Raw genomic sequence first — 19647 nt, forward strand, 5'->3', positions numbered from 1 at the left:
CAATGTACAAAAGTCCATTGCATTCCTATATACTAGCAATGAAATCTCAGAAAAAGAAATACAAAAAACAATTCCTTTTGCAATTGCAGCAAAAAGAATAAAATACCTAGGAATAAACTTAACCAAGGATGTGAAAGACCTATATGCTGAAAACTATAAGACTTTTTTGAAAGAAATTGAAGAAGACACAAAGAAATGGATAGACATTCCGTGCTCATGGATTGGAAGAATCAACATAGTTAAAATGACCATATTACCCAAAGTAATATACAGATTCAATGCAATCCCCATCAAAATCCCAATGGCATATTTTAAAGAAATAGAACAAAAAATCACCAGATTTATTTGGAACCACAAAAGACCCCGAATAGCCAAAGCAATCCTAAGAAAAAAGAACAATAATGGAGGTATCACACTTCCTGACTTTGGCTTGTAGTACAGGGCTACAATAATCAAAACATGCGCATGGTATTGGCAGAAAAAACAGACACATAGACCAATGGAATAGAATTGAGAACCCAGAAATAAAACCACATAAATATGGACAGATAATTTTTGACAGAGAAGCTAAAAACACACAATGGAGCAAAGACAGCCTCTTCAATAAATGGTGCTGGGAGAATTGGATAGCCACGTGCAAAAGAATGAAACTGGACTGCTATCTGTCACCATGTACCAAAGTTAATTCAAAATGGATCAAAGACTTAAGCATAAGACCTGACACAATAAACTGCATAGAAGAAAACATAGGTACTAAACTTATGGACCTTGGGTTCAAAGAGCATTTTATGAACTTGACTCCAAAGGCAATGGAAGTAAAAGCTAAAATAAACGAATGGGACTATATGAAACTTAAAAGCTTCTTCACAACAAAAGAAACCATCGAGAAAATAAAGAGGCCACCAACTGAATGGGAGAAGATTTTTGCAAACAGTGCCTCCGATAAGGGGCTAATATCCAGAATATACAAGGAACTCATGCAACTCAACAACAAAAAAACAAACAACCCAATTGAAAAATGGGCAGAGGACTTGAAGAGACATTTTTCCAAAGAGGACATACAAATGTCAAATAGACATATGGAATAATGCTCAACATCACTAATCATCAGAGAAATGCAAATAAAAACCATAATGAGATATCACCTCACCCCAGTCAGAATGGCTATCATCAACAAGACAAATAGTAACAAGTGTTGGAGAGGCTGTGGAGAAAAAGGAACCCTCATACACTGTTGGTGGGAATGCAGACTGGTGCAGCTGTTATGGAAGGCAGTGTGGCGGTTCCTCAAAAAATTACGAATAGAATTACCATATGACCCAGCAATCCCTCTCCTGGGTATCTACCCAAAAAATCTGAAAACATTTAGAGATAAAGACACGTGTGTTCCAATGTTCATTGCAGCTTTGTTTACGGTGGCCAAGACATGGAAACAACCAAAATCTCCTTTGATAGATGAATGGATAAATAAGTTGTGGTATATATACACAATGGAATACTATTCGACGGTAAGGAAAGATAATATAGGAACATTTGTGACAACATGGATGGATCTTGAGAGTGTAATGCTGAGCGAAACAAGTCAGACAGAAAAAGCAGAGAACCATGTGATTTCACTGATATGTGGTATATAAACCAAAAACAACAAAAGAACAAGACAAACAAATGAGAAACAAAAAGTCACAGACACAGACAATAGTTTAGTGGTTACCAGAGGGTTAGGGGGTGTGGGAGTTGGGAGATGAGGGTAAAGGGGATCAAATATTTGGAGATGAAAGGAGAACTGACTCTGGGTGATGAACACACAATGGGATTTATAGATGATGTAATACAGAATTGTACACCTGAAATCTATGTAATTTTACTAACAATTGTCACCCCAATAAATTTAATAAAAAAAAAAAAATTAAGAATGGAATTATCATATGACCCAGCAATTCCACTTTTGGGTATATAACCAAAATAATTGAAAGCAGGTCTCAAAGAGATATTTGTACACCCGTGTTCATAGCAGCAGTATTCACAATAGCCGAAATGCGGAAGTGACCCAAGTGTCCATCAACAGATGAATGATAAAATGTCATCTATACTGACAGTGGAATATGATTCAGCCTTGAAAAGGAAATTCTGACATTTTACATCATGGATGAACCTTAAGGACATGATGCTAAGTGAAATAAACTAGTCACAAAAAGAAAACCATTGTATAATTCCACTTATGTGAATACCTAGAGTAGTGAAATTCTCGGAGACACAAAGTATAATAGATTACTGGTTGCCAGGAGCTGGGGGTGGGTGGGCACTGGAAAATGGGGAGAGACTGATAATGGCTAATGGTCTGGAATTACACAGTAGTATCGCACAACTTTTGCATATACTAAAAACCAGAGTTGTACACTTTAAAATAGTGAATTTTATGGAATGAGAATTATATCTCAATGAAACAAAATAAAAACATTGATCATAAAAAAGAATATATCCAAGAACAGTTTAAGTGAGTCTTGTTTACAAATTTAAATATCTTCAATGGCTATCTTAACGTATGAGGTGTGATAAAATAATATGGTGAATGTTTACATTTTAAAAAATGTATTACAGTAAGAGACACATTGCCATTAATCCCCCTCAAAATACTCCTTCTCTCTTCAAACACACTTATCCCATCGTTCTTGCCACTTTCTGAAGCAGTTCTGGAAGTCCTCTTTCATGAGTGTCTTTAGTTGCGCTGTCGTGGCTGCCACGATGTCCTGAATCGATTGAAAACATTTTCCTTTCATGGTCATTTTGACTTTGGGGAAGAGCTAGAAGTCACACGGTGCCAGATCTGGCAAATAAGGTGGATGAGGACACACTGTAGTGTTTTTATTTGACAGAAATTGCCGTACCAGAAGCGATGTATGACTCGGAGCGTTGTCACGAGGGAGGATGAGGTAAAGACATGAAAGAGGACTTCCAGAACTGCTTCAGAAAGTGGCAGGAATGATGGGATAAGTGTGTTCGAAGTGAGGGGGAGTATTTTGAGGGGAATTAATGGCAATGTGTCTTTTACTGTAATAAGTTTTTTTTTTATTTAAACATTCACCCTATCTTTTGATCACACGTCATATTCTTGAGTTCATAAGAATATTTCATATTCATAAGAAGAATAGCTTCAAGAATTAGGGAACATATGAGAAAAGAATACATTCATAAGAAGAATGAATGTTCCCATGACCTTTGGTTTCAACAAAATGAAGTGTTTAAAATGCTCCTAAAAAGAATACATTCATTGGAAAGATTCAAGAGTTTTCCTTAACACAAGTTTTTGGTGAACAAATAATCTTGGAGAATTTGATGAAGTGATCTATTGGCAAATTGACCATGAGCAGTGGTTCTCAAATTTTAGCTTTCATGGGACCTGTTAAAACATAGATTGCAGGGCCCCACGCCCAGGGTTTCTGGCCCAGTAGGTCAGGGTAGGGGGCTGAGAATCTGCATTTCTAAAGTTCCCAGGGGCTGCTGCTGGTGGGGAGCAAACAGAACCACTGCAGTAGAGCAGTTCCTGGCAGGGAGAGCAATGCCTGGACACAGGGCGTGCTCCATAAACAGATGCTGCTTGAATGAATGACAACCAGACAGGCCTTGCCCTGGCCTCTGGATCTTCTATGTATATCTGAAGTCCACTGTCCAGGGCCCACATCACACCTCTGGCAGCCTAAGACCCTTCCCCATTCCACTGTCCCCAGGGCAGGTGGAGGAGGTGAGGTCCATAGGGCCTACCTTTGTCTTGAGGTTCATCAGTGGACCCAGGACTTGAACTTCTATTTCTAAGCCCAGAGATCTCTGTGAAACCCATGGCTGCCTTTCTGGCAGTTGGACATGTCCCAGGAATGCCACTGTCATCAGAAAATGAGCTGGCAGGAAAGGGCAGCAATGTTGGCTAGTCCCTCAAAGTGTAGGAGGCCTCAGGCTGCTGGCCTAAGTGTGGCAGCAGCTACCAGGAGTTGCTGACACCATAGTAGAACAGCACTTCTCACAACCCTGAGGTGGGGGGGTGGGAGGGCTTGTCACCATTTTGCAGATAGAAAGTAGAATCTCCAAGCGGTGTTACCTCTGGCCTGATGTCACCCAGTGAGGAGCTCCTCTCAGGGTCACGGCTGGGGATTGAAGGGCTGGTGCCCACTAGGGATTGTGGGAAAAGGAACCCCAATTGACAAAGAAACCATCTCTACTCCAAGGCCCCACAACTTGGAGCCTTCCAGAAACACCAGCCCTTGTGTAAGTCCTGTCATTTCCTGTGTAGACCACAGCCTGCAGGAGAGTTGGTCCCATACCAGACTCCAGGGGCCAGTGGGTGGAGGGCAGGAAGGAGTGGGCACCAGAGAGAGGCCCAGAGTAGCTGTGGCCAGTGATTACAGGGCTGGGCCACCCCACTCAGCCCTACCACACAGATCAGAGGAACCCAAGTCCAGTGGGATGGGCTGCACTTGGGTCCTTCTGGCAGATGGCCATGGAGGGGCACAGATGGGTCCAGAGAGTCAGAAGGGAATGCTCTAAAGATCCCTAGGTCTAGCCCCCGATTCTGGACAGCTGGAGGCTGCAGCTGTAGGGTAGGGCCTCCCTGAGGCCTCTCCCAACCTCCACTGCCATCACCCCAAGCCCCACTTGGCCTCTTCCTCTGCCCCCCAGCCCTCCCACTGGGCTCCAGGTCCCAAGCCCTCTGCCCACAGCACTGTGAAGCAGGCAGGCCAGGGAGAGCCAGGCAGGCAGGCCCCAGTCTCATAGTCAGGGAGGGGCCCGGGCCTGAGCTGAAGAACTTGGCCAGCCCAGAGCAGCCACAGGCAAAACCGCATGGGGGTTCTGTTTTGAACAAGGCAAAAAATAGCAGGAGGTTATGGAGAGAGGGAGAGAGATGAGGAAGAGGGCCATAAGAGAGAATACGGGGGACTAGGGTGCCAAAGACAGAGAGACAGAGAGTTATCCATAATGACAGGGATAGAGGTTGGGAGAAGGAGAAACAGAATCAGAGACAACAGCAGTGAAACAGCAGGACTTTTGAAATAGCTCAAAGCAACCAGCTGGGTTGAAGGGAAGGGAAACAATAGGAAATGAGCTGCCCAGCAATCTGGGAGAGCCAGGGGCCCGTGCCCATGGGGGGTCCAGGCCATAGACATAACGCAGCCCAGACTTATGGGTGGGCTGTGGTCCCAGCTCAGTGGGCCAGCATGAGGACCAATCTAACACTCTGCGGTGCCCACTCCAAGTGGGCACCTAGGAAGCTCCTAGGAGAGCATGGCAGTCAGCAAGGGAGGCTGGGTTTGGTCGAGTTGGGCGAGTTAGGCAGGAATCACCTGGGGCAGAGGCAGGCCCACGAATTCCAGGCAGGTGGGCACTGTGCTCAGTGATTTGTACACATTGATGGTTTCTCCCACTGCGTAGAAACAACCATTATTATCCCCACTTGACAGATGGGGAAGCTGAGGATCAGAGAGGCAAAGAAACATGACTGAGGCCTCAAAGCAAGGACCAGAAACAGGATTTGACCCCAGGCCACAGCATGTGTGCATCCTTAATGAAGGCCATGACATTCTGTCTCTCGGGCACCCACTCTGCCCTGCACACAACCCATCCTCACAGCACCCACAGGCTGGTGGGTTAAACACCATACAGAGAAACCTATCAAATTGTCCTTGCATGCCCACCCACAAGGAAAGGCTTAGCTTCCCCTTGCAGGGGATTAGGGTACAAGTAGCTGCATGGGCTATTTGAGGCTCACCATTTTGGAGGAAACGCTGATGATCCCTAGTCCAGTAAACTAAGATTACGACACAGTTTCTGGTTAATAAATTCTAGCTGGGCTAGTTTTGCAAGACCAGACAGGCAGGAGCCCTGGGCCTTGCTGCCACAGTCTGCCCTAGCCCAATCAGTCCCCCTGGTATCCTAGGCCTTCTGAGGTGACCTGTGTGCCATTGGCTCAGGGACATTCCCTGTGGTGATCAGGCTGAGGGAAGAACTCATTGACAAGCCCTTCACGAGTAAAAAGCAATTTTTTTTTTTGAGAGACAGACAAATAGAGATTGCTCCACTTGTATTTAAAATACAAACTCCATGCTGAACTCCATAAACCATGTAAAATGGAGGCCTATCTGACCAGATCATTCTTGGGTATAGTCACGTCAGCTCTGCCTCCAAAGCCATCAGGGAGACCCCCACTTCTGCTTCCTCCACAGTAGCCAGCCCAGGGCAAGCCCCATCTGCTCTGCCTGGAGCAATCACAGGCGTCTCCTCACCTGGCATCCTATTGCCACTTGCACCATCTTGGTGATCTTAAAACCTACATGGCTTCCCGCTGGCTAACAGTAAATTCCAGTTCCTTCCCAGGGCCCCTCCAGGCGCATCTCCCATGCTTTCAAGTTCAATTGCTCAGCTGCAGCCATACTAAAATGTTAGGTGCATTCTCACCTCAGGGCCTTGGCACTAACTGTTCCTTCTGCCTGGGATTCTCCTCCAGGAAACTTAGACTTTAGGGCACATACTTCTTGTTGTTCAGAGCTCAACTCAAATGTCCCCTCCACACAAGAATTTTCCCCACTCTCCTTTTAATGTATTCATGGCACTTATGACTGCCTATATAATCTGACTTGTATGTGGATTGACGTCTGGCTGCCTTTCTGACAGGTCAGCTCTGTAAGGAAGGAGACTGTCTTGTTTCCTTATAACCCCTGTACCTCATCTAGTGTCAATAAACATTTATTTAAAGACTGATGGCTCCTCATGGCTATAGGGAGAGCACCTAGCCTGCCATTCAAGGCCACTATGACTGGGCCCTAATACAGTACATTTCTGGCTTCCACCCTGCCACTCTCTCTCATGAATCCTGAGCTCCACCCATAGCACATCCCTTAACACATCAGGCCATTTCACTCCTCCATACTTTTGTCTGTCCATTCCCTCTGCCCGAAATTCCCTTTCTTCATTTTCCCTCCTGGCAAACTCCTATGCAGCCTTAAAAGCCCAACCCAGTTATCCCTTCCCTATAGAGTGGAAAGTATAAGGATTCAGGATTTAGACTAGGATTTACACTGGCCCCACACTTCCTAGCTGGGTGACCTTGAGCAAAGCACTTCATTTTTTCTGATCTTAGTTTCTTCCTCTGCAACATGGGATTACCAATTCCCACTCTGGTTAGCGCTCCATCTTGCTGGCCTTCCTTTTCTCATAGTACCCTCTGGAGGCCTACAAGGTACCTCTGAGTTCCGGACACTCTGGCAGTACCAGGGAATGGACAGCAGGATGGTGAACATCTATTGATTCAGCTCCCAGCAGCCTCTCCCCCTCCGTTTGCTAGCCTACCTATTTCCCTCCAGGAGCAAATCTGCTTACACTCGGTTCATGTGGTTTTAATAGGCTGTCCTCCTCCCTTTCTGCCACAGTAATTGTCTCAGCAGTGGGCACCATGTGACCCAGTCCAGGCCAGTGAGACATGGTTTGAAACCCTGGATCCATCCATGCCTTGAAGGCAGCCACATCTGGCTTAAGTGAGTCTGAGTTGGGTTGTCCTCACAGACACTGTCCTCTGGGTGGCTCCCAGTCTCTGATTTTTCTCTTACTAAGAGGGACCAGGCGCCAGGACTGGGGAAGGAGTCAGGGCGTAGAGTAGTGCACTGGGAGAACTCTGAACAAGCACACTGAGGGAGAACCTACGAGCTGGAGACCTACAGGGGCTGAGTGGGAGGCAGAGGACACAGGGCAGCAGCCAGAGGGAAGCTGCCTGCCCAGGCCTCTGGCTGCCCCCAAAACAGCCCCTGACCTCTGCACTGAGGGGCTGCTGCTGAGTTCCCAAGGGGCCCTTCACAGCTTCAAAGCCAGGTCAGTCTCAGTCCTTACCCACCCTCCTCAGCTCTGGCACCTTGGCTCCCAGTAGTCACTGGCATTTCTGCATTTATTCTGCATAGGACCAAAATACTGGTAATCATTATAAATATTGGATGCCTCCAGAGCCATGATGCTGCACAACTGCTAGGGTGCTGTGACCACCATGGACCCTGTGCTCGGTCTGCAGTTGTCAAGACAAACTGGGTCCCCAGGTGCTATGGTGCCACAGAGGTTAGGGGGATGAAGAGGGAGGGGGGGTTAGAAGAGAGGCCAGGGTCCCCACCTGAGGTTCCTGGGTCCTTCCCCCTGGAGACTCTTCAGGAAGGATGATGGGGGAGAAGGTCTCTGTTAACACACACCACCCTTGGACTTCAGACAGGAAGTGCTGGACTCTAAGAGAAAGGACAGCAATCCAGCAATCCAGCAATCCAGCCCAGGTGACAAAGGGAAGGCAGCAGTCCAGCCTAGGAGGTGGTGGGCTCTCCTAGGAATAAGTTTTCTCCTCCCTCACAACCTCCTTCCACATCCTCCCTTCTCTGTCCCCAACCCCAAGGTCCCCTGGAAGTGGACAGAGGCCCAGCCTGGCTCAAGAGAAACACCCATAACTTCCACCATGAGGAAGAATGCTCAAGTCCTGAGAATCTAGGAAGGGGATGGTTAGAATGGGGTGCAGTGGGGTGGCGGTGGGCTCCAGCGCCCCCCACAAGGCCCTGTGGACCAGCTGGTGGGGGATCTAATGTAGCAGCATGGTGGTGCTTCCTGGGTGTGCATTGAGGGCAGATGATGCAGACTGGAGACGGGGTTTTTAATATGAAAATTGTAAGCTCAGTGAGAGCAGGAATATTACAAAGTTTTGTTTCCAGCCCTAGACAGAGGCCTGGCATGAGCAGGAGCCCAGAAAATATGTGGACAGAAGCACAGTCGCAAAGGACACAAGGGGGCAGGGGTGACAGTGGAGCTGCCACAGGGACCCTGAAGGCGAGGGTGGGGTGCAGCAGTGTCCTTAGCAACTGTCCCACCTTTCACTGACATATCCTCATCCCCAGGACCCTGGGTACTAGGGCAGCATTGATGGTGGAGTCCTGGGGGGGCTGAGGGGTACTGGGGTAGGCTGCTCCAGACCTCCCACACACACACTGGTAGAGGGGCAGCAGAAGACCCAAGCCTGAGCTGGCAGCCCTTTAGGAGTCCCGTGCCCAACTTGTGGCAACATGTTTCACTTTGGAGAAGGAGGGACAGTGCCAGACCTGCCTGCCTGGAATAAGAGGCTGAAATGCCTCCTGAGTGCTGGCCCTTAGAGATCACAAACCACATCCTTCACCCACTTCCAACTTGGGCCACATTGCAGGGCCACACTCAGAGATGCTAAAGGCCCTATTGAGGCCATTTCCAAAGGCCCTGGATGCTGGATCCACCTCCAGCAGGAAAGGACTTTCCACCCAGCTGTCTCCTCTCCCAATCTGCACTGGCCCACAGCCCTCCATTAGCAGACCCTCACTGGCTTCTGAGCTCATGGCTTTAGCTCTTGACTTGGAAAGGAGAGGAGCAAGCAGGGCAGGTTGCATAGGTTGGTTTGATTAACCCTTGCTTATCCAAGGTCACCCTAGGCAAAGGTGGGAAGGGGGTTGTGAGCCATCCTCTCTAAAACCTGCTCTCTCAGAAGAGGGAGGAAGGTCAGAAGGAACAAAGCACAGGAGACCAGTACCTTGGTTTTCCTCTTCTCTCAAACTTGGGTAGAGGAGGGGGCAGGAGACATGTGTCCAGGTAGTGGAGACACATACACCCTCTTAGACATGAAGACAGACACTCACCTCACAGGCAGTCACCCAAACACACCCACTCCTCCACTGACACTCCCCAGACAACCACCCCACATCTGGCATTCTCTCTCACCCCACACCAGGGGCTGTGTGGCTGAGCCCTAGGGGCTGGGAGCCAAAGTGCTCTGCCCTGTCCCAGTTCCTGGGTAGACATTTGTCTACAAACGACCATGTGGACAGAGACTGTCATGTCCACAGGCACCAGAACCACAGCCTGCACTGTGCCAGGGGACACTCCACTCAGCTGAGATAAGGGAGCACCGGCCATGAATCCAGAGCACCATTCCAGATGGCCAGCCAGCTCACGAAGGTGGGGCATGGGAAGAGTGACAGCAGATCCCTCTCTTGGGCTTAGGGAGGTGCACAGGTCTGGCCTGTTGTGTCTAGACACCGAGGGAATGGTTTGAGTGGAAGGGTGACCTGGTGAGTACTAAAGAGGCCCCTCCAAACCCTGGCCTCCAGTCCAGAGGAAGTCAGGGAGGTTTGAGGGAGAGCAGGAGAAGGAAGATCCCCTCACCTCAGGATGGAGGGAGCATAGCACCACCCCTAATCATGACAGTGCCATGATAAAAAGGCTAGGGGCCAGGCACTTTCTGTATGTTGTCTCATTCACATTGCCAGAAGCCCTGTAAGGAAGAACTTGAGCACCCCATTTTATAGATGGGAATACTGAGGCCCTGAGAGCGGCGGGAATAAGTCACCCAGGAGGTAAGGCTATGGAATGACCTTATCCACTACCATCCTAGATCCAGCCAGATGCCTCCCTCCATGAGTAAGTGCGGCCCTGAAAGTCTCCTCAGCCGCATCTCTTGGGCCACCCCAAACCCACTGCCCCGTGGTCCCTGTCCATCCCTGGGGTGAGGTTACTCCCTGGGACCCAAGAGTGACTCCAAGGATTCGCTCAGAGCCCACACAGGGTGGGGAGAATGCAGAACCGCCCCACGCCCCACCCCCCAACACACACACTCACGTCAGGAAAGGCAAACAGAGCCCCAGGTCAGAGGAACAGGCCAAAGGCTGGGCACCTCAAGTGGCAGGCAGACTATGCAGCCAGCACATGCCATCCACACACATCCCTCCACCTCTCTGGTCTCAGTTTCCTCCTTCATGAAATGGGTTGATGGGAAGCTTTGAGAAGATGACATGAGTGAAGTCTCAGCACATGCCTGGCCTGGGGCAGGTACTTCGCACTGCAGAGTCCTGACTGGCTGTCTCAGTTTCCCCAACCAGACTATGAGGTAGATGCAAAGGGTCCCCAAGTCCTTGCTGGTGTGAACTTCAGGGCAGGGCAAGGCGCACCAGGCAGCAGTGCCAAGCAGCACTGAGGGACCAATTTTTTTTTTTTAACGCAGAAACGTCAAGCTTTCACTGACTCATGTACCGCTCGCCTGATGGGGGCTTCTGGCTCTAAGGGGGATGGGGCTAGATAAAGGAAGCTGCCTTCCGGGGTGGACCAAACGCTCTCCACTACCCATCACTGACCTAGATTCTCAGCCACAGGCTGAGGCCTGAACAGTCCCCACTCCCGAGCTTGGGAGACCAACTCTCTAGTGGGGCAAAACCCTTCGGGAGGCTGTGGCACGGGCAAGGCGTCTAGAGCCTTTCTAGGCACACCCATCCCTATCCCCCAGCCCGGGTGCAGACGGCAGGTGCTCCTCCCCCAACGAGGGGTCCGGCCATGGATGAGGCGGCCCCCGACCCAACGGGCACTCACCCGGGCGCAGAGCGCGGGGCACGGGCCAAAGGAGAAGGAGCACGGCACCCAGACACGCGGCCGCCAGCACGCGCCGCCGCCAGCATAGCCTCCCCATACTGTGCCCGCGTGCAGGGATTACAGTCCCGGTGTCCCGCGGGGCGGTGGCGCCGGCGGGCGACCCGCCCCGGCCAGCCCTATGGCACGTACCAAGGCGCGGCAGCGCGGGGGTGTGAGGTCCCTGCTCGCGGGAGACGCGGAGGACTAGGAACGCGCGCTGGCTTCTGGGGGCTGGGGAGGGGCGTGAGAGCAGGTCGGCGGACCTCGTCCAGTCTCCATGCCCCCGACCCGACCCAGCCTGGCGGCTATCCAAGATGAGGAGGGTGGAGCCTGGGTGGAGGGGACCTGTTTCTGGCAAGTGACTTTGGTTTCTGTTACAGTGGCATAAAAATTCCTTCCTGTTACGTTTATGTGAAATTTAAAGGCCTATTTAAGGAAGCATATCAAGTAAATAATAGTTCTTCTGGTTTAAAGATATGGCTCCAAATGGTAATGACAGGTCTCAAACGGCAGAATGGTGGGAAACTCAGCTCTCAGAGTTAGCCAGAAGCTCCTTATTATGGCTTTCCAGGCAACCTGGACAGAGAGCCTTGGGGAGGGTCTAGGTCACCCCACGACTGGCTGTAGTCAGGGTTGCTGCTGCTCTGGACCCAGGACCCAGGGATTCCAGGTCATCCACACCCCTGGGGACCCCGAATCTCATCTACACCTGCATTCCTGAGCTCCCCCCAGAAGGATATTATTTGTAAGGAGATCTAGACCCTTTGGTCCTTAGGGTAGGAGTCTTGTCCTCTTGGGCTGCCACCTGGTGGCCAACATTGAGAACAACATCTTAGCACATCCCAGTCCAGAAAAGTCCCTTGAGACTCCTTCCTTGAAGGCCCATGAGGTGGCCTGCCAGAGGCCCAGAGCCTCAGTAGCTTGCCTGGAAAGATGCCTTTTGCAGTCTCTGTCTTCTCACAGGGGTTCATGCATGCATTCATTCTTTCATTCATTTAACAGCTACCCACTCTGTGCTGAGGTTCCTGGGGAGAAAAGAAGACAGACATGCTCTCTGCCCTCATGGAGTTTTTATTATAGATGAAGGTGGGCATAGAAAGTAGAAATAAATATGACAGGTAGTAAATGGTGCTGCAAAGGAAATAAAGCAGAATAAAGGGATGGGAAGTGTGTATATTGCACACATGAGTGTGGTAGGGGCAGGCCTCAGGGAGGGTGTGACTTTGAGCAGAGATATGAATCAGATCAGGAAAATCATGAGGGTATGGAGCAGGGAGGAAGAGCTTTCCAGGCAGAGAAATGGCCCCTGTGGAGGCCCTGAGGCAGTATCCAGTTGCTGTTGCTAAGTAATAAACTGCCCTAAAATTGAGCAACTTAAAACAACCATTTAAATTTTGCTCACAGTTTTATGGATCAGGAATTGGGGAAGGGGATCAGTTGGGTGATTCCCAATGGGGGTCTCATGCTGCTGTGTCCAATGGCTGCTGGGACTGATCATTTGGAGGCTGGCCTAGGCTGGCTTTCGCTGCGGGCTCCCTCTCACACTGGAGCTCAGTGGACCATACAATTGAGCAGCCTGGAGTCCTAGATACCTACCTGAGTTTGGCTTGCAGTGCCTGCTTGCCTTTCTTTCCTCCTTACTAGTTTTAAGATGTTATTTATTTGGTTTATCCAAGAAGCAAAATTTAAAAAACACCAGAATTTCTTTTTCAATTGAGGTAACATTTACATAACACAAAATTAATCTTTTTTTAAAATTTATTGGGGTGACAATTGTTAGTAAAATTACATAGATTTCAGGTGTACAATTCTGTGTTACATCATCTATAAATCCCATTGTGTGTTCACAAGCCAGAGTCAGTTCTCCATCTATCACCATATATTTGATCGCCCTTACCCTCATCTCCCATCCCCCACCCCCTTACCCTCTGGTAACCACTAAACTATTGTCTGTGTCTATGACTTTTTGTTTCTCATTTGTTTGTCTTGTTCTTTTGTTGTTTTTGGTTTATATACCACATATCACTGAAATCATATGGTTCTCTGCTTTTTCTGTCTGACTTATTTCGCTTAGCATTATACTCTCAAGATCCATCCATGTTGTCACAAATGTTCCTATATCATCTTTTCTTACCGCCGAATAGTATTCCATTGTGTATATATACCACAACTTATTTATCCATTCATCTATCAAAGGACATTTTGGTTGTTTCCATGTGTTGGCCACCATAAACAAAGCTGCAATGAACATTGGATTGTTTTAATCATAAATGGATGTATCTTGTCAAATGCTTTTTCTGTATCAATTGATAAAATCATATGATTTTTGTCCTTTATTTTGTTTATGTGATGTATCACATTGATGGATTTGCGGATATTGAACCATCCCTGTGCCCCGGGGATGAACCGCACTTGGTCGTGATGAATAATCTTTTTAATGCATCGTTGTATTCGATTTGCTAGAATTTTGTTTAAGATTTTTGCATCTGTATTCATCAGAGATATTGGTCTGTAGTTTTCTTTTTTTGTGTTGTCCTTACCAGGTTTTGTTATCAGGGTAATGTTGGCCTCATAACATGAGTTAGGGAGTACTGTCTCTTCTTCAATTTTCTGGAAGAGTTTGAGCAGGATTGTTATTAGATCCTCTTTGAAGGTTTGGTAGAATTCACTAGTGAAGCCATCTGGTCCAGGACTTTTGCTTTTGGGAAGGTTTTGGATGACTGATTCAATTTCGTTACTGGTGATCGGTCTGTTTAGATTTTCCAGTTCTTCATGGTTCAGCCTAGGAAAGCTGTATGTTTCTAAGAACTTGTCCATTTCTACTAGGTTATTGAATTTGGTGGCATATAATCCTTCATAGTATTCTTGGATGATCCTTTGTATTTCTGTGGTGTCCGTGATAACTTCCCTTTTTCATTTCTGATTTTGTTAATCAGTGTCTTCTCTCTTTTTATCTTGGTGAGTCTAGCCAAGGGTTGTCAATTTTGTTCATCTTTTCAAAGAACCAGCTCTTTGTCACATTAATTTTTTCTATTGTCTTTTTGTTCTCTATTTCATTTATTCTGCTCTGGTTTTTGTTATTTCCTTTCTTCTGCTGACCTGCGGTTTCATTTGTTCTTCTTTTTCTAGTTCTTTAAGGTGTAACGTGAGGTTATTTATTTGGGATTTTTCTTGCTTCTTGAGATAGGCCTGTAATGATATAAATCTCCCTCTTAAAACTGCTTTCACTGCATCCCAAAAATTTTGGTAGGATGTATTTTCATTGTCATTTGTTTCTATGTATCTTTTGATCTCTCCTCTAATTTGCTCTTGGACCCAGTCATTCTTTAAAAATATGTTGTTTAATCTCCATGTATTTGTGTTTTTTCCTGCTTTCTTTTTGCAGTTGATATCCAATTTCAAAGCCTTGTGATCAGAGAATATGCATGGTTTGATTTCAATCTTCTTAAATTTGCTGAGGCTGATTTTATGTCCCAATATATGATCTATCCTTGAGAATAGTACATGTACACTAGAAAAATATGCATAGTCTGTTGTTTTAGGATGAAGTGCTCTATATATGTCAATTATGTCCATTTCATCTAATGTGTCATTTAGGGCTGCTATTTCGTTATCTATTTTCTGTTTGGATGATCTATCCATAGTTGTCAATGATGTATTTAAGTCCCCTAGTATAATTGTGTTTTGGTCAATTTCTCCCTTTAGTTCTGTTAGTAGTTGCTTGGTATATTTCGGTGCTCCCTGATTGGGGGCATAGAATAGAGACAGCATATGGTTGGGTTTAGTTTTTTTTATCCAATCTGCTACTCTGTGCCTTTTTATTGGTGAGTTCAGTCCATTTACATTTAGGGTGATTATTGATATGTGAGGATTTCCTGTCATTCTATCTTTAGTTTTCTGGTAAGGCTGTGTCTCCATTGTTTCTTTGCCTTTTTGTTGTTGTCTATTATTTCTGTGTGGTGGTATTCTATGATGTTTCCCTCTGTTTCTTCTTTTATTACAGTATATATTTCAGTTCTGGATTTTTTTTTTGAGTGGTTACCCTTAAGTTTATGTAAAAGAAAGTTTGATATTTAGAGTATTTCATTTTCTTCAGCATGCTTACTTTCTCCATTCCCGTATTCCAGTTCAGGCCTTTACTCTCCCCCTTTTTGAGTTTTGGTTGCCACAAATTGTCCCTGTTGATGGTGGTCGAATAGCCTCCTTTAGTATTTCTTATAGTGCAGGTCGTGTATTAGAAAATTCCCTCAGCTTCTGTATGTCTGGAAAGGTCTTTATTCCTCCTTCATATCTAAAGGATATCTTTGCTGGGTATATTACTCTTGGCTCATAATTTCTCTCTTTCAATAGTTTGAATATTTGGTTCCACTCCCTCTTGGCTTGTAGAGTTTCTGCTGAAAAATCTGATGATAATCTAATGGGCTTTCCTTTGTAGGTTACCATCTTCTTTTCCCTGGCTGCCTTGAGGATTCTTTCTTTGTCGTTGATGTTAGACAGCTTCAATACAATGTGCCTTGGAGAAGGCATGTTGGGATTGAGGTAATTAGGTGTTCTATTTGCTTCTTGGATTTGAGGATCCAGTTCTGTCCACAAGTTTGGGAAGTTCTCATCGACAATTTGTTTGAATATATTCTCTGTTCCCTTCTCTCTCTCTTCTCCTTCTTGTCTGCCCATTATTCTTATATTGCTCTTTCTGATGGAGTCAGAAAGTTCTTGTAGAGTTCTTTCATTTCTTTTAAGTCTCAAGTCTTTTTCTTCTTCCATCTGTGTCATTTCCAGGTTTCTATCTTCGATGTCACTGATTCTTTCCTCCTCTGGTCAACTCTACTACCTAAGCTGGCTATTTCATTTTTAATTTCTTCTATTGAGTTCTTAACCTCCAGAAATTCTATTTGGTTCTTTTTTAAAATTTCAATCTTTCATAAAATGCTCATGTTGTTCTTTGATTGTGTTTCTGAGTTCATTAAACTGCCTTTTTGTGTTTTCTTGCATTTCGTTGAGTATTTTCAGAACGGCAATCTTGAATTCTCTGTCATTTAAGTCACATATTTCCATATCTTTAAGTTCCTTTTCTGGAGACTTTTCACTTTGTTTCTGAGCTGTCTTGTTGCCTTGGTTATTCATGGCAATTACTGATTTATTATTTCTCTTCCTAGACATCTACAAGAGTGGCTTTTGCAACAGATAAATAGGAAGAGGTCTTTCTTTTGTTTTCCAGTACTTGTTGGTAGAATGTTTTATTTTCTGTCTGACTGCAGCATTTTTTTTCTCTCTCACACGGTAGTGCTATGTTTTCTCTGCAGTATTCCAGCTCCTCCCACAATGGGGGGATTCCCGGGGAGACGGGCTTCTCCTCTGTTAATAGTTCGCCTGGGTCACAGGGCGCAGTGTCAGTGTGGGTATGCGGAGAGCTTTTGAACTTCCAAAGCTCTTCCTGCACCGGAATCTTAGCCCGTATGTTTCAGCAGTTCTGTTTACTCCTGCAGGGATCCTCCCAGATAGGTGGGGCCAGGGGCGGGGTGAGTTGTGAGAGGTGGTCCAGAGCAATGGTGGCGACCACCACCATAGCCGGTCCTGCTTCCACAGCTCCATCCCCTTTGCTGGAACTGGTTGGGCTGCGAATCTGTGTCTGTGGTCCACAGTGTTCAGAACAGCAAATATTCTGTTCTTTTGATCTGACACTGCTACTGTTCCGCTTCTAGCACTGGGCAGGTGGGGGCGGAATGAGCTCTGGGAGGGTAGGGAGGGGGCATCCCGTCCCTGCAGAGAGCAGAAAGGCTTCTGTTCTCTGCTCGGCTGTGAGGGCTTAAACCACCATTTTCAGCCTTCTTCCCTCAGTCTTTTCTCTGAGGTCTCTGCCGTGAGCGTTGGGTCCAGCCATGTTATATGCTGCCCCTTCAGCCCTATGGGCCATAAGCAGAGTCTTAGCAGTCCGAGTTCTTCCCTCTCCCGCGGCTGCGGTAGCTCCGGGATGCAGGGAGCTCGGAGCACTGAGCTAGGTCTGCGTCCTGCTCCCCCGCGGCTCTGTCTCCGTACTTCTCCCTTCCCTCCTCCCCTGCTTGCACGATTCACGCACCTTTAGGTGAATTCAGTAATGAGCCTCTTCGTCTTGCCTGTCTGCTATGCAGGGAGTCCTTTGTGGAGTTATGGTTGTTCGATTAGTTGTAAATTCCAGGCGAGATTTACAGAGGCTCACCTCACGCCGCCATTTTGAGGACGTCTCCTCCAAAATTAATCATTTTAAAGTGTACTATTCTGTGGTATTTAGTACACTTACAATGTTGAAAACACCAAAGAGTTTCACAGTGAGTCTCCTTCCCTCCCCATCTCTCCCCAGTTCCTGTGTACCCATGTGGGGACAGAGCCCCAGAAAGTAGTTTACAGGCTCTCGACCTCACGTGGGAAGGTGCTGGCTCGGGTAGTGGATGGCCATCAACTGTGGCTGATTGGCCGTCCGCTGTGGCCGGTTAGCCGACTGGCCGCTAGTATAACAGCTGCGGCTATGGAGGAGAGCCAAGGATTGCCGAGGAGCTGAGGAGAGCCGAGGAGAGCGGAAGAGAGCAGAGGAACAGAGTCGAGGAGAGTAGAAGAAAGTCATCAGTCGGTTGGCGGAAAGGCGGGCGGCAGGTCACGCGTCTAGTGGGCCCAGCCTCCAGTGAGACCATAGTGGTATGACTCCCCTACCTATGGCTCCGTGGGTGTTCTTCTTTGGCCTCACCATATCCTGCATTGTTATGTGGGGAGCGGGACCAGAGACCCCTCAGGCCACCCCACATGACAAATGGTGCAGTGAGCAGGTTCTCCCGCATGACAAATGGTGCAGCGAGCAGGGTATGGTGCCGGCCAAAACCTACCGAAGCATGGTGGAGCGGTTTGTGCATGTGAGAGCCCAGCTTCGGGAGGCCCATGAGGAGCGACACCGGGAATGGGAGGCGCGGTCTGCCTGGGAGACTCAAGCCTCCAGCTGGCACATCACCCTCTTGGCCATAGAAGGTGTTGTCCTCCTTTTGTTGATTTGCTGCGGCCTTAGTATCTGAGGGTGGTGGACATCTTACAAGGAAGCCTCCACCCACTTAGACACGTGGCACGGTGAGCAAGATTTCAACCAGGTAGGAATGGCGTCTGACTCTGGGCAGGAGGATGTGTGGCCCCCACACAGTGTGTAGTGCCCGGTGGCCACTGTTTTCAGGAGTTGGACCCCCAAGGAGAGGTGGGAGGACATGGACGGCTCTCTGGCCAGTGTGGAGAGGGCCCTGCAGGTTCTGGATGAGCGGTTGCTGGAGGAGGAGAAGGCTACAGCCAGCCGCATGGGCTGGATGTTCCTCACGGCCTTGAGTCTCAACACAAAAAATGGGCTTAATGAAATGGCCCAGGTGCCGAACCAGGTGTCCCGGTTGGAAGCGCTGGAAGCCCGGGTCCGCTTGTTAGAACAGGGGCCTCAAGGTGGAGACTCTGAGGCAGAGGCGGAGGAAGCAAGTGGAGACAATGTAGCTCCCAACCCCCAAGCCCGGCCAATCTTGAAGCAAAGGGTAAAACGTGAGCAACCTTTGGGCCCCGGGGGCGTTGCTGCCGGCAACCCAGCTGTGACTGAGCTCACGACCTACACCCCATACACTCCCACTGAGCTGCAGGAGCTGGGGAGGCGGTACAGACAGTGCCCTGGAGAGCCAGTCTCAGCTTGGCTATTACATTTATGGGATGAGGGAACAGACAGCATTCTCTGCTCCCCAGGTGAGATGGAAAAGCTAGCCTTCGTGACAGCGCATCCGTCCCTGCGACAAAAGTTACAAAACTGCCATAGATTGGCCAACAACCACGGCAACCATTCTCTAATGCAGTGGCTCACTGCTGCGGTACGCACCGTATGGGGACAGGCTGGCGAGCTGCCAGACACTGTGAGTCAATGGCAGTCATATACGGAACTTACGCAAATAATCCGTGAAATGGGTATGAGACATGCTATTTTTAACCTCAACATGCAGGGCCCAGATGACGAGCTTTTTACTGCCAGCAGGAGAGATCTGGTTTTGGACACTGCACCTGCGAGTGTTTTTCGATCCTTGGTTGCTATTCTTACACCGTATGTAGGGCGAGGGATCCATGAAGTTACAACTGCCATGGGCACCCTAGGGGATGTTGAAAGCTGGAGGCGAAGGAAGTTAAGACAGGAGGTCCGCGCAGTTGAGACCTGGAAGCCCAAACCAAAGGTAAAGGGGCGAG

General features: G+C 47.9%; 1 protein-coding gene across 2 annotated transcripts in view; it reads right to left on the bottom strand.

The window, feature by feature from the left end:
• The window catches only part of CHST13 (carbohydrate sulfotransferase 13), a 61085-nt gene extending 49519 nt beyond the window's left edge, over positions 1–11566 (bottom strand). Inside the window, exon 1 of one of the 2 annotated variants that reach the window (XM_019719526.3) lies at positions 11389–11566. In XM_019719526.3, the coding sequence (XP_019575085.3) occupies positions 11389–11485 (97 nt within the window). In that variant the 5' untranslated portion in view covers positions 11486–11566. The remainder of the gene's footprint in view (positions 1–11388) is intronic. The other variant, XM_088797874.1, reaches the window with a different exon arrangement.
• Between the last annotated feature and the right edge of the window lie 8081 nt (positions 11567–19647).

The sequence above is a fragment of the Rhinolophus sinicus genome, chromosome 4 (assembly GCF_057876585.1).
Source record: "Rhinolophus sinicus isolate RSI-liver-muscle chromosome 4, RSI-T2T, whole genome shotgun sequence".
Lineage (NCBI taxonomy): Eukaryota > Metazoa > Chordata > Mammalia > Chiroptera > Rhinolophidae > Rhinolophus > Rhinolophus sinicus.